Raw genomic sequence first — 13,633 nt, 5'->3', positions numbered from 1 at the left:
CAAAGATTCTGCCTCTAATCCACAATGATATTGTACAATGCCATTCAAAAGCCAAGATCTTTTAGAAGTCAGTGAAGGACTAAAGAGAGCCACTGGCTTGCTTTTTTTTTTCCTGTTACCTTTCTCATCTGGATTTGAAAGGAAAAATACCTATCCTTCATGGAAGACAGGTTATTAACAAAGTTAAAACTTTTTACCTTGATGTAATAATAGATGCTGCCAATACTGCTTTTCTTTCCAAGAGAGCTCAGGGCAGTTTCTGAGATAAGAACACACACACACACACCCCAAATGTAAATGAAATCATCATATAAAAAGTTGAATATTCTGTTTGACAAAAAAAAAAACAAAGATGTGCATTTACATAATTCAGCGTGTGGGCTACTTTGCCAATTATATTTGAGATGGCACAGCAGAAGAGGGAAATACTAAACCAGAGTTAAGAGTTTTTCCTAAAGGCTGTAATTCAAGGTAGAGCATTTTACAAAGTCAGTCCTTGGCGTGTCCAATTAAAACTTGTAGGAAGAAAATAATATATCTGTTGGAATTTCATTCCTGCTATGATGCTCCTTTGAACAGGTGGGAAGATGAATCAGATTAAAGTTTTCCTTTCAGTGCTGTTAACTGAGCTAGAAGGGTTAATACTGCATCTGTGTTAAGCGGTTTCTGCATAAAGTTCTTCCCGGTTACTGTGCTGTGAAAAAAATAAGTCATGGTACATGTCTTGACCAACCAGATCATTTTTATGTATTTCTTGGCACAGCAAATTTCAAAAGAAGTTTCTGAAATGGAAGAAGAACTCGGTAGCACAGAGGTTACGTTACAAGAGTTGGAATGTGAGAACATAAAGATGGAACGGTATTTGGAACGGTGCTCAGATTATTTTGATTTGCAAGGCTTTGAGGCAACAATAAAGCAAAATATTGAAAAGTTTCGGTCCATTAATCAATTGCTACAGCCCAAAGCTCAGGTACGAAATGCAGGTTTAAAACGTGTAGCACAGTATTATTGTTTGTGTCTTGTTAAGGGGTGCGCTTGGAGATACGGCTGTACATGTAGTTGCGTGTTTCTTATAGCTTTAATAATCCAAAGCAACGTGGATTATTGGACATGTTGATCTAGAGTTTGCAAAAACTGCGTTCTGATGTAATTGGAAGACTCTATGTAAGAGATAGCAATGTAACATACCTGCCCCAACATCTATTGCTGCCTTTATATTACAGCCCTATTTTCAAGCTAGATCGGCGCTGGAAGCCATAAACGCCAACTACTGCAAAGAGATTGATGCTACTCTGAAGGCATGTAGAGAAGAAACAAAGGAACTGATTCTACAGTTAGATATGTTAAAGAAAGAGCAAAAATCCTGTGCTGTTCCTAATATGGCACTAGAAGAAGAAAACCATAAGCTAGAGTATAAACTGAAAGCAACAGAACAAGATACAAAGGTATGTTTTTGTTAAACTCCTGTATGGCACCTTAGTCTGATATCTCTTCGTTTGTCTAATTTGATTAATGCTTAGTTCTTTTCCATGCAACTTTTCCTGGTATGCCATTTATTCAATTTCTATTTAAGTCTCTGCTTTCCCAAATAGATGATGTTCCCAAAACCAAATCTAGTTCTTGAATAGGTTTCCTGACAGAATAAGTTTTATCCAACTTTTCTAATTCAAGAGGACAGATGGTAGAAAATTTGGTTCCATCTGTGTGGTAGACTTTGATAAATCATGACAGTTTGATTTAAAAGAAATCTATAGAATGATGCCTTTAAATCAATGGTTGCAGGAAACATGATATTGGTAATGTCTGCCATGTAAAAACAAAAAAAGAGTGTTTTCCCAATAGATGCATGAAATGGCACTGGGTTATTTTTTTATAAATGAACAAGTGTAGTTTTGCAGTTAGTTTTGCTTATATTCACCCCCCTCTTTGATGCTGCAGCTCTTACTATTCTAGTAGAAACAGTCTGTTTTTCTGATCATTTTCACTGTTTTCAGGCCACACTTTTCTTATAACGCGCCGAGCATTCAAAATATTGGAGTTATTGTGAATGATCTTCAGAGCTTCAGTTCCAATTAACTGCAAGTTTCAGAGTTATCACCAATAACAGCTAAACTTTTTCTCCACCTTTGAAAATAAATGTCAGGGTTCCAAGGAACATCCCCAACAAAATAAAGCTCTGAGGCCTGAGGTTCCTCAAAGTTCCCATTTATTAGAGATGTCATGTTGGCACATCTGGGAAAACAATTTTCCCAGAAGACAATTTTCTTTTTGCTTCTAAACTGCCAATAAAATCTGGAAGAGGTGTTCCATTTTCTAATAACACACTTTCTTTGTTCAAAGAATCTACAGTTGAAAATACAAGAACTAGAAAGCATAATAAATGAAAGAAGTAAAAATCTCCAAGAAAAAGAGAAAACAATAGCCACACTACAAATGAAACTTAAAGTGAGAGGTTCCAGGAGTGAAGTCATCAAGCTTCAAGCTGCATTAGAGGAAAAGGAAAATTGCTTAAGAAATGCATTAAGTGAGAGAGAAACACTCAAGGTATTGTTTGGATTAACATAAATGACTTCTTTGCTTTGATGTTTCATGTTGGGAGTAAAATATTTATTCATGGGATTCACACAAATGCCTTAGACACACTCCTCCTTAAAGAAAATGAAAGTGCTCTACTGTGTTTCCCCGAAAATAAGACATCCCCCTGATAATAAGTCCTCCCCCATAAATAAGCCCTCCCTAAGAATATTTAAATGCATGCACAGCCGGTCCCCGCCATTTCCTCTGGTTAGGGTGACTGAGACAGAGCTGGAAATCAGGTAAGACAGCAAGAGGAGCCCCGTCTTGCTCCATGTGCCCCAAAATAAGACCTCCCCGAAAATAAGGCCAAGCCCTTATTTCTGGGTTCAAAAAAATATAAGACAGGGTCTTATTTTTGGGGAAACACGGTACAACTTTGGCCTCTAGTATTCTCTAATATTTTTTATGCAATTCAGTCATTTGTGGAATCAAACCATGGAAGCACAATTTCCTACAGATCAGTTATGGCACCAACTGATTTGACAGGGTGCTAACTAACTCTGATCTCTTGCTGGATCCAAACCTCCATTTGAGAATGGTCCTGACATTATTACTTTGATCTGAAGAGAGATGTAGTGTTTTTACTAAAAAGTCTATTATCTAACATGTACCAGTAAATATGATTTCATTTTCTAAAGTGCCTATTGGGCACTTGGAAATATACAGCTGTTGTTTTCTCCTTCTCAAGAGATTGTGTTTTGTTCTCTTACTAGGCCCAGGTGGATAAAGGTGTTGGATTATATAAGGAAGAAATTGAAGACCTGAGAACTCAGCTTGCTAAAGCTGATATGGCAAGAATGAAGCAATCCAAATTGTTTGATCAAGAGTAAGTTCCATTTCATTGAAAAGGCAATTCTATAGAGCAGTGGACTCCATGTTTAGACAGACCACTAAGGCATGGAACATTAACCCAATACCTCTTTTCATCCTGGAGCGATCCCTTGAGATGGCATCTCTAGGACTTCAATTTTTTTTAATGCATGCCTATGTTTTTTATGGTTTTGGTGTTCTCGCCTTCAATTTCAAGTTAGAACTTTCCAAATCTCATAAGATCTACGCTATTTTAAAGGTTTCTTTTAATTTCTGAACTCAGTAGCCACTAAGTATAGGACCTTTGCAGACCATGTGTTGGGAATCAAGAGCTTAGGGCTCACCTGTTCAAGAGTGCAGGAACAGCTTAAGAGAAGTATTGTGCTACTATGTTAATAATTCACAGTTCCAAATTGTTTTGCATCCTCCATTCACAATCATTGTAGACTATTATAATTGTATAATTTTAGACTAAGATCATTGATTAATTCAATTTAAAACTGAATCTTCATTGTTCTAGAATGGCAAATGCCAAAGCTCTGGCAGATCATCGGGAACAGCAGTTAAGAAAGTTGAAGGAAGAACTTCGTAAAGCACAACAAGAACAGGATGTAACAGGTAAATGCAAACCAGAGTGTTATCTCCTGGCTGTATGAAATGGACTTTTAAGGTACATCATTACACAAATGATAGCCAAACAGGAAAATATTTTCATCTTTCATACTCATTCTTTCATGTGTTCCAAAAGTGCTAAGAAACACTTTCAGGCAGAGGTGAAATCCAGCAGGTTCTGACAGGTTCCGGAGAACCGGTAGCAGACATTTTGAGTAGTTCGGAGAACCGGCAAATGCCACCCCTGGCAGAGTGGGGTGGGAATGGAGATTTTGCAATGTCCTTCCTCCAGGAATGGGATGGAAATTGAGATTTTGCAGTATCCTTCCCCTGCCGTGCCCACCAAGCCATACCACACCCACAGAACCAGTAGTAAAAAAATTTGCATTTCAACACTGCTTTCAGGGCTATTTTTTTTTTTTTTTTTTAATTGAAAAGGTTTTCAAATACAAATTTTTCCCCCTTTTTCCCCCCCCTCCCCCCCCTCCCTAACCCCCCCTCCCCACCCTTCCCCCCCTGTGACTTCTTCGTAACAAAAAAAAACCCTAATTCATAACAGATTACTTACTCCCTCCTCAAAATACTGACCTTTACTTACTAAAAGTATTATAAATCCCCCTTTATCCATACATTTCAGAAAAGAAGAAGAGAAAAAAAACAAAAAAAACAAACACATTATACTATAACTATTATAAAATAACTTCTAATTTAGCATAATAGTGTTTTATATCTATACATTATTGCAACAATTCAAAACCACCTTCCACTTTAAAACTATACGATAAGTCCTACTTTAATAACATTTCAAAGCGGGCTCCCCATAAAATCTAATTTAACATTTATTCCACTCTATCCATTTCCTCCACTCCCCTAAATGTATCACTTAAAAATCCCTTTTCTTAAACTAATCAGTCTGTAGCTAGCTTATTCACCCACTGTCTTACAAATTTACCATACACAACAATTCTTGATATCTTTAATTCACTGCCCACACTACTTAAAAATATATATATATATATATTCCATTATATCTAAATAAAAAAAGAAAAGACAATAACTTTAAATTTATAGTCCATATAATATCTTCTTGAAGTCTTTCCACTGGATTGTTAAAACCAACATCCATAATAGGGTAACATAGCTTGCTGATGCAACAGTTTATTCAAGATCTCCAATCATATCTGCCCCCATCAGTAGTAAACATCTTCTTATATATATAAAAGTAAAAACAACCACCCGAGTGACATTATAATTATATTCCATATAATAATAATTGTGGGTTTCATCAGGATTATTAATTTCCATCATCGTATTGGGTAACAACCCGATCTTCTGCATGTCCCAATGTGATTCTCTTGCCTTATAATTCAAGATAATTATAATATATTTATCAACACAAAAAGAAGTTTCAAAGTAGATAATTCAAAACCATCAATTTGAGGCTCTTTCCATGTCCCAAAATTACGGCAATGCAGAGATCTGCCACTATCCTCAGGGTGATATTGACCAATATGTCGCCTCCTCTATGTTTTCACATAATCATTCATATTTTAAAATCACTGGCTTCACTGTTGCTTGGGTTAGAAATTTCTATTTTTGTACAACCTATTTCTTTTTTTGTTTTCTTTTTGTGGGTTTGACTTCCATCCTAATTTTTTGTGTCTCGCGTTTCTTTTTTATCCCTTGTATATCCTCTAATTGGTTTCCATGCTTGTCCTTGCCTTGATAAGTCATCACATTAAAATCAGATGGCACTTCTCTCAAATTTGTAGATAATCCAGCTGGGGTATCCGATAAATCCAAAGGCAATTTATCTGGTACAGTCTCTGTCTTTAGTTCCAGCTCCTTCTGCTTATCCTGTATTATATCTGAAGACGTTAAATTCATTTTCAACCTATTTTGATAAAATTCTTCCGCTCTTTCAACAGTATTTAACTGGTATCTTTCTCCTTGATATCTCAATATAATACCAACTGGGACGTCCCACCGGAATTGAATATTTCTCCTTTTTAACTCAGACACCAGAAAGCCAAATTTCTTCCTTTCCATTAATATCTTAGGTGGGAGTTCCTTGTAAATCCAAATCTTTCTTCCATACAATTGCAAATTAGAATTGAAGGAATTTTGCACAATTTTATTCCTAATTTCTTTATCTGAAAAATAGATTACCACATCTCTAGGCAATTGCCTTTGCTTGGCAGTCCAGGAGTTTATTCGATAAGCTCTGTCAATCCTACAAAACACTTCCTCAGGTTGAATCTTTAAAATCCCAGCTAGAAATTCAGAAGATATTTTCCTTAAGTCATCTCTGTTATTTTCCTGCAAACCTCTAAGTCTTATTGCATATTCTGTGAAATTATATTGTATCTTTAGAACCTCTTTTTCAATCCTCTGTTGCAGATTTTCTACATTACCAGACTTTTGGTCAGCATCCATTTTAAATTTTTCTTCTGAACTATAATCCTGAATATTTAACAAATCATTTTCAATTTTTTGAATTCTATTGTCCAATTTATCTTGAATTTCATCCATTTTTGACTCTAGTAAATTAGTATTTGTATCCAACCGAATCATGAATTCTGACACTTTTAAAAATTTTTGCTGCAAAAAGTCAAACTTGGATTTCACCAATTCCTTAGTTTCCTGCTTAAATTTTTCAAGTTGCTGATTCACAATCTCATCCCTTCTTTCAATCTCCTCTAAGAGAAATTCTATTATATTAAAATCAGGTTTCTGGGACTGAAGAGTTAAAACTTGTTCCTTTAAATTCTTAGTGGGGGAATCCCCCCCACCTATTTGCTTGTCTGACTTCACAAGCCTCAGTGCCATGTTTCCGCCTAAGCAGGCTTTGTTAGAAGAAAAAAAAAAAAAACAAGACAAAAGACTTCCAGCCAGCAACAATCCTCCAGGGGAAAAAGAGAAAAACAAAAACAGGAGCGGAGTTTTGTCTACAAATGTAGCCAGTAGTATTTATTCCGCTACATTGTAATAATAAAAAACGGAAGAACTTTCCCTCTCAAACTCTTCTCCAGCCGCGGCAGACGCCATTTTAAAAAGAAACTTTTTTCCTCTTTCTCTTCCTCTATTCTCCTAAGTAATTTTTAAAAGATAAGTAAAATACTTGCGCTTCAGTATTACAGGTCCAGCTCACATTTTCTTTGAGTAATCTGTCAAATTCGCAGGCTTGCTTTTGACGCCTGGCTCTGCATTAGCAGAGGTCTCCCAAAGCCCGGAGCAGCGGCTGGGGATACGGGGCATCTCATCCGCTCCATCCCAAAAGTAAAAGAAAAACTTTTGGGACTCTGCAGAGAGTTCTACCCACCCCTGCCGGCTCTATCTCCGTTTCCTCATGGGAACGGAGTTTTTTCGAGCCGCCGTTCCGTTGTGAAGGCGGCTCTGACAGGCAGTGGAAGCTGACGATCCCAAAGGAACGTCTGGCGGCGGCCAGCAGCAAACAGGAAGTCCTGCTTTCAGGGCTATTTTGACAAAGTCCTACTTGAATACATTTCTGTAGATAACATTTCCAGTAGTGCTACTCCTTTTAATCTCCTCAGTCATTTACAATCCTAAAAGCTGGAAGCCTCAAATCCTGTGATAAAAATCCCCAACCCGAACCACGGTCTCTTGAACGTGTGGTCCCAAATTATACCATGTCATGAAATGAGGTGATTTTGAAAAGGTTGTGATGTTTGGATAGTAATGTTGTCATTGGCAAAAGGCTTACTGTCCTGGATCTTCTCATTTTCAGTGATGTCAAATAAAGACCTTCCTCAGCCATTTCTACCAATTACTTGTGGTGGCGGTAGTGGAATCGTACAGAATACCCATATACTAGTGTTAAAATCTGAGCATGCAAAGCTGGAAAAGGAATACGCTCAACTCAAGAAAGAACATGAGCTACTGTTGACGTAAGTCGTCATATTCTGCCTGGAAACATAGCTTACAACGATTGTACACGTTTGAATTTTTCACACAGAACAGGTAGATATGTCTAAAAGAGCCATCGCTGCTAGCGAGGCCCCACCCTAGCTCTGGGGATAAAAGACAGGGGGTGGAGATGAATAGATGTGACAGACAACTATTCATCTTCCGGCAGGCCAGACTTGTTAACCTGCATTGAGAGAGAAACTTTTTGCCGGGGCTTCCGGCACTCCTAATAAAGGAAACTTTTGAGTTCACTTCAGAGGGTTTGTTGTGTTTGGGGAGCTGGGTCAGAACAATTTGCTAGAAAAAGAAAATGAATGGGTTCTGCAGAATAAGGGGGGGGGAAACATCATCAGGACATCAGGTGATTAAATGTATCTAATGTGTGTTTTAAGAAACGACCTTTTCTTGAAAGAAGAAATCAAGAAATGGAAGGAGCGAGCTGTGAAGAGGAGGGAGCGTGCCTTGGGAGATACAGCTGGAGATCATAAAATAAAATCTCCAAGGAAAGCGCCCGCCTCCTCTCTTTCGGCATTGCCAGCCTCTCCCTGCAAGGAGCGCTCCATGCAGCCAATTTTGCCTTTGGATACGCCACAGTTGATGCCGTCGAACACCCAATCAAGTTTCTTTGATAACTCATGCTTAGGTATTACTGCAAGTAAGTAGCAGCATTAATGCATTCTCAGATGCTAAGACGAAGAGCCTATTTTAGAGTAAGGTTGTGTTGTGATCACAAAAAAACTGCTGTGCTTGCCAGCTTGTTTTGAAAGGGTGGGTTTCTGATCCATTTGCTTTTTCTATGGATTGCCAAATCCTACAAAATGTAATGACCAGTAGGAAAAATAATTCAGAAAATCGTAGGATAGTTATTATTTATTCACGGCATGAAGTAGCCAAGATGTCCCAAAGGTGCTTTTTTTCAAGAGGCAACTGGACTTCCTGGTTTTTCTTTGAAGACGTTTCGCTTCTCGTGCAAGAAGCTTCTTCAGCTCTGACTGGATAGTGGGGATCCTTCCATTCTTTCCATTCCCCGCCATCCAGTCAGAGCTGAAGAAGCTTCTTGGATGAGAAGCGAAACGTCTTCAAAGAAAAACCAGAAAGTCCAGCTGCCTCTTGAAAAAAAGCATCTTTGGGACAACCATGACCTGGATGACTGAGAATTTCCATAGAAGTAGCCAGGAGTTTCTGATTTTATGAAATAAGGCCCGGGGGGTTTATATGAGGTTTGTTTATTTATTTATTTATTTATTTATTTATTAAATTTCTATACCGCCCTTCTCCAATAGGACTCAGGGCGGTGCACAGCCAAGATAAAAACAAAGCATACAAAATTTAAGAACAGTATTAAAATAATTAAATATTTTGGCCGAAATTAAGATAACCCAATTTAAAATCAATTTAAAATTTAACTCAGGCCAGCCCAGCTTGTTGAAATAAATAGGTTTTCAGGGCCCGACGAAAAATCCGGAGGTCTGTTATTATACGTAACTCTGGGGGAAGGTTGTTCCAGAGGGTGGGCGCCGTCACAGAGAAGGCTCTCCCCCTGGAGGTCGCCAGCCGACATTGTCTGGCGGACGGCACCCTGAGGAGGCCCACTCTGTGCGAGCGTACTGGCCGGTGGGAGGCTATTGGTGGCAGAAGGTGGTCTCGTAAATACCCCGGCCCTAACCATGGAGCGCTTTAAAGGTGGTCACCAACACCTTGAAGCGCACCCGGAAGACCACTGGGAGCCAGTGCAGCTCGCGCAGGAGAGGTGTCACATGGGAGCGCCTCGTCGCCCCCATAATCCCCCGCGCGGCCGCGTTCTGGACCAGCTGGAGCCTCCGGGTGCACCCCAGGGGGAGCCCCATGTAGAGAGCGTTGCAGTAGTCCAGGCGGGAAATGACTAGTGCCTGAGTGACTGTGCGTAGAGAGTCCCGATCTAGAAAGGGGCGCAGCTGGCGTATCAGGCGAACCTGATAAAAAGCCCCCCTGGCCACGGCCGTCAAATGATCTTCTAAAGACAGCCGTGCGTCCAGGAGGACGCCCAAGTTGCGAGCCCTCTCCGTGGGGGCGAGTGATTCGCCCCCAATAGCCAGCGATGGCGTCAGCTGGCTATATCGGGACGCTGGAAGCCACAGCCACTCGGTCTTGGAGGGGTTGAGTCGGAGCCTGTTTCTCCCCATCCAGGCCCGCACGGCCTCCAGACACTGGGACATCACTTCAAGGGCATCGTTGGGGTGGCCTGGGGTGGAGATGTACAGCTGGGTGTCATCAGCGTACTGATGGAACTCCACCCCAAAGCCACGGATGATCTCACCCAGCGGCTTTACATAAATGTGGAACAGAAGGGGCGAGAGGACCGACCCTTGTGGCACCCCACAAGCAAGGTGCCTCGGGGTCGACCGCTGCCCCCCCGTTTAGAGCCTGTCCTGTCCTCTCCTGGCATCCCTCTCCTGATAACTGATGATTTTGCATGATAACCTCATGTAACTGAAAGCAATAGAAAAAACATAACAGTACAAGACAATTCTTGCACATAGTAAGATTGGATTGTCATAGTCCTCCTGACCAACTTGATGGTGGTTAGGATGCCAGGCTGACAATCGACAGGCTCATGTTCGAGACCCGGTTGCTACTGCAGGATCGGGTGAGTTCCAGTCACATACTGCCGACCCAGCAGTTTGAAAGCAGGTGATCATGAGTAGATGGACAGGTATCACTTTGGTTGGGAAACCTAACAGGGACATGAAAGGAGTCCCCAACAGGGTGCCCCCCCCCCCAGGCAACAGTGTTGTCACAGTTCAATTCTTTCAACACAGAAGCACTTTAGTGCTCCCGACACAAATGTATAATAGGTCTAAGAAAGCCATAGTTTAATTTGCCATTTAGTAAATTACATACCCAGGAAGTAGTGTACCACCATGTTATTTAAATAATCATCTCATCTAATAAGGTTATTAATCTCCAATTCGTGAGAATTAATAGTGTGTGTTTTAAAAATGGAAAAATTCCAAACATCTGTAATCTCTAATTGACCTATTCCCATGTGGTTATATTGTGTTACTCAAATATTTGTAGTTATTTATATTAACTTAACTAGCAACTGTTCTTTCTAACAGACACAAAATCTGGCAGAACAGAATCCGAAGAAAACAACATTAGGAACTGGCTTTCATCAGAAGATAGAGGAGATGTTTCTAATTGCAAGACTCAGTAACAGTCAGATTCTTTCATAGATGATGGACAAGACTGACAGAGGCCACTTCATTTTTCCTTTTCTGGCAAGATGAAACTGATGCTCTTTGAACATACTTTCCATCATACCCATATGTATTTCTTACTCTTGTTTAGTATATCTCCATTAGAAAATTTATTTTGTATTTTTTAACGTATTTTTTTATTTTTAAATGTATAAATAAAATTAAAACTCGGACCACACGTTTTCTGAATAGTTTTTATCCCAGAGCTATAACTGCACTCAATAATGAAGTAAAGGGCCACCATCAGTGAGCTGTTGGACAGTATTACTTGGTCTGTTGTGTGGATGTTTGGGTGGTTTAGGGGTGGGGAATTGTGCTGGGTAGGAGTGTGTTTGGGGATTGTAATGTGTATTGGACCTGGTCTTTGGGTGTTAAGTGAATTTTGTTGTATGGGTATACTGTGTATACACGTACAATGACAATAAAGTTATTATTAAAATATCTTTACATAAATATTTCTATTGGTTAGCAGTGTAATTTTCAGTTTGTTTGATTATAAGTGGGTTTTGTTTATTTGCTTTTGTAAAATAAAGTCTATCAATTTAATACTTTCTATTTGATCCCTAGAATTCTCCCCAAAACCAAATTAGATCTCATTTTAAATACTTTCTATTTGACCCCTAGAATTCTCCCAGAATCCAAATAAGGTTAATGTTATTAGATCTCCATAGTTGGTAACATCTCTCAGATAGACACATGTCTATATGTACAAAGATATACGGTATATGCATCGATATGCCCCCACAAAATGAAAACTGCCTGATCATGACTATAGCTGAAATAATCTTGATAAAATATGAACAATAGACTCAAGATCCTAAGCAGACATTTCACTGGATAGATAAGTAATGAGTATGGAGTCCTTAGTGCTCTCTGAGTTTGGTTGTTTTCTTGCAGATGTTTCATTACTAAACTAGGTAAACCCTTCAGTACTAAAATGGGGTTTGTTCTCTGTTTATATACGGTGTTTTGCCCTGTCAGTGTTGATGAGAGTGTTGTTTTCTAGGTAGTTTCTTGTTTGGGGATTGTTTACTTCTTAACTGTTGATTGTTGGTCTGATATTAATCCTTCTTGCTTATCTGGGTTTTGATTACTGATTCACTTAACCCCATGATGGCGAACTTATGGCACGCGTGCCACAGGTGGCAAGCGGAGTGATCTCTGCGGGCACGCGAGCCGACACCCAGGTCAGCTTCATTGTGCATGCCCGCGCACTTCCCACCAGCCAGCTGATTTTCAGGTCTGCCGGGAGTTGCACACACATTCGCAGGGGGTGGGGATGTGCGTGCATGCGTGGGGGGTGTGGCGCCCCCTCACACTGCGTTTTTGGTTCCAGGAGGCTTCTGGGAGACCTGCTAGCACAGAAACGGTCGCAGAGGGAGCATGGGGGGGTTGTGTGCGCACATGCATGGGGTGGGGCCTGCAGGGGGCCATTGCATTATGGGTGTCCCATGGGGTATGCACGCGTGTGCTGACACGCGCTTTCAGCACCCGAGGAAAAAAAAGATTCACCATCACTGACTTAACCATAGTAAAAAGGATCATTAAATTGGGCATAATTCATTTAACAACTGCCTTGCTTTAGCAACAGAAACATTGCACCTAATTAAGATCATAAATCGAGAACTACCTGTAGTATGTCAGACTACTGTTAGAATGTTTAGAAAGAATATTCTATTTTACACCAGGGGTGTCAAACTCAAGGCCCGCAGGCCGGATTTGGCGCACAATGTTGTCAGATCCAGTCCACATGGCCGTCCTGGACTACCAAGTGGGAAAAGGAAAGATCAGGCCAGCGTAGCTTCAGCCTGGTCTACCCAATGCGAAGAGGAAACATGGCAGCAATTTGGGGAGTGGCGTCAAGCTGGCCACGCCCACCCAGTTGATCACACCACCTAGTCGGCCACAGCCCTGATGCGGGCCTCAATGAAATTGAGTTTGACACCCCTGATTTACACTCTTATTAAGGCTCAGAAACAATGCCTCATTTTGTTTTCTTTAAAATTAGTTGGCCTTCTCACTCTTCACAGGCCTTGAAAGTAGCTTACAGTACCTAAGGAAGCTGGATAACCTGTAAATAGCTTTTCATTAGATAAATATATTCTCAGAAAATTTAATGAGGTCTTGCATGGGAGGAAGGAAGTTCCTTATATAGGATGATGTGAGAATGGAATTTGGTGAATGGGTAAAGAGGTGATATTGTAAAGGAGGGGCTGATTGTAATGTATATAACCTGTGCTGGATGAAGGAGGCTTTTGCAGTCACACATTTAACAGTTTGCTGTCATCCTTCTTGAGTGATGAATAAAGGAACAATTTCATACAGTTGGCTGGTACTTCTTCTTTTTTTTTTAAATCCCAGCTCCGAAACGGACTTGGGTAAGGAATAAAAATATTCCAATACTGCAATCGCAGCCAGGGAATTCTGAGAGTTGATGTCCATATGTCTTCAAGTTGCCAGATTGAGAA

The 13,633-nt window shown here is 40.1% G+C and overlaps 1 protein-coding gene across 4 annotated transcripts in view; it reads left to right on the top strand.

Annotated features, from left to right (window-relative positions):
- CENPE (centromere protein E) overlaps positions 1–11,338 on the top strand; it is a 69,085-nt gene extending 57,747 nt beyond the window's left edge. For all 4 annotated transcript variants that reach the window (XM_034442203.3, XM_034442202.2, XM_087875414.1 and 1 more), the window contains 8 exons: positions 764–970; positions 1,224–1,445; positions 2,341–2,544; positions 3,291–3,403; positions 3,908–4,005; positions 7,748–7,907; positions 8,319–8,581; positions 11,025–11,338. In XM_034442203.3, coding sequence (XP_034298094.1) covers positions 764–970; positions 1,224–1,445; positions 2,341–2,544; positions 3,291–3,403; positions 3,908–4,005; positions 7,748–7,907; positions 8,319–8,581; positions 11,025–11,122 — 1,365 coding nt within the window. In that variant the 3' untranslated portion in view covers positions 11,123–11,338. The remainder of the gene's footprint in view (positions 1–763; positions 971–1,223; positions 1,446–2,340; positions 2,545–3,290; positions 3,404–3,907; positions 4,006–7,747; positions 7,908–8,318; positions 8,582–11,024) is intronic.
- The last annotated feature ends 2,295 nt before the right edge of the window (positions 11,339–13,633 follow it).

Source organism: Pantherophis guttatus, chromosome 8, assembly GCF_059756535.1.
Source record: "Pantherophis guttatus breed Tessera chromosome 8, ASM5975653v1, whole genome shotgun sequence".
NCBI classification, from domain to species: Eukaryota; Metazoa; Chordata; class Lepidosauria; order Squamata; family Colubridae; genus Pantherophis; species Pantherophis guttatus.
Note: the sequence above shows the minus strand (reverse complement) of the source record. Positions and strands in the feature narration are given on the sequence as shown.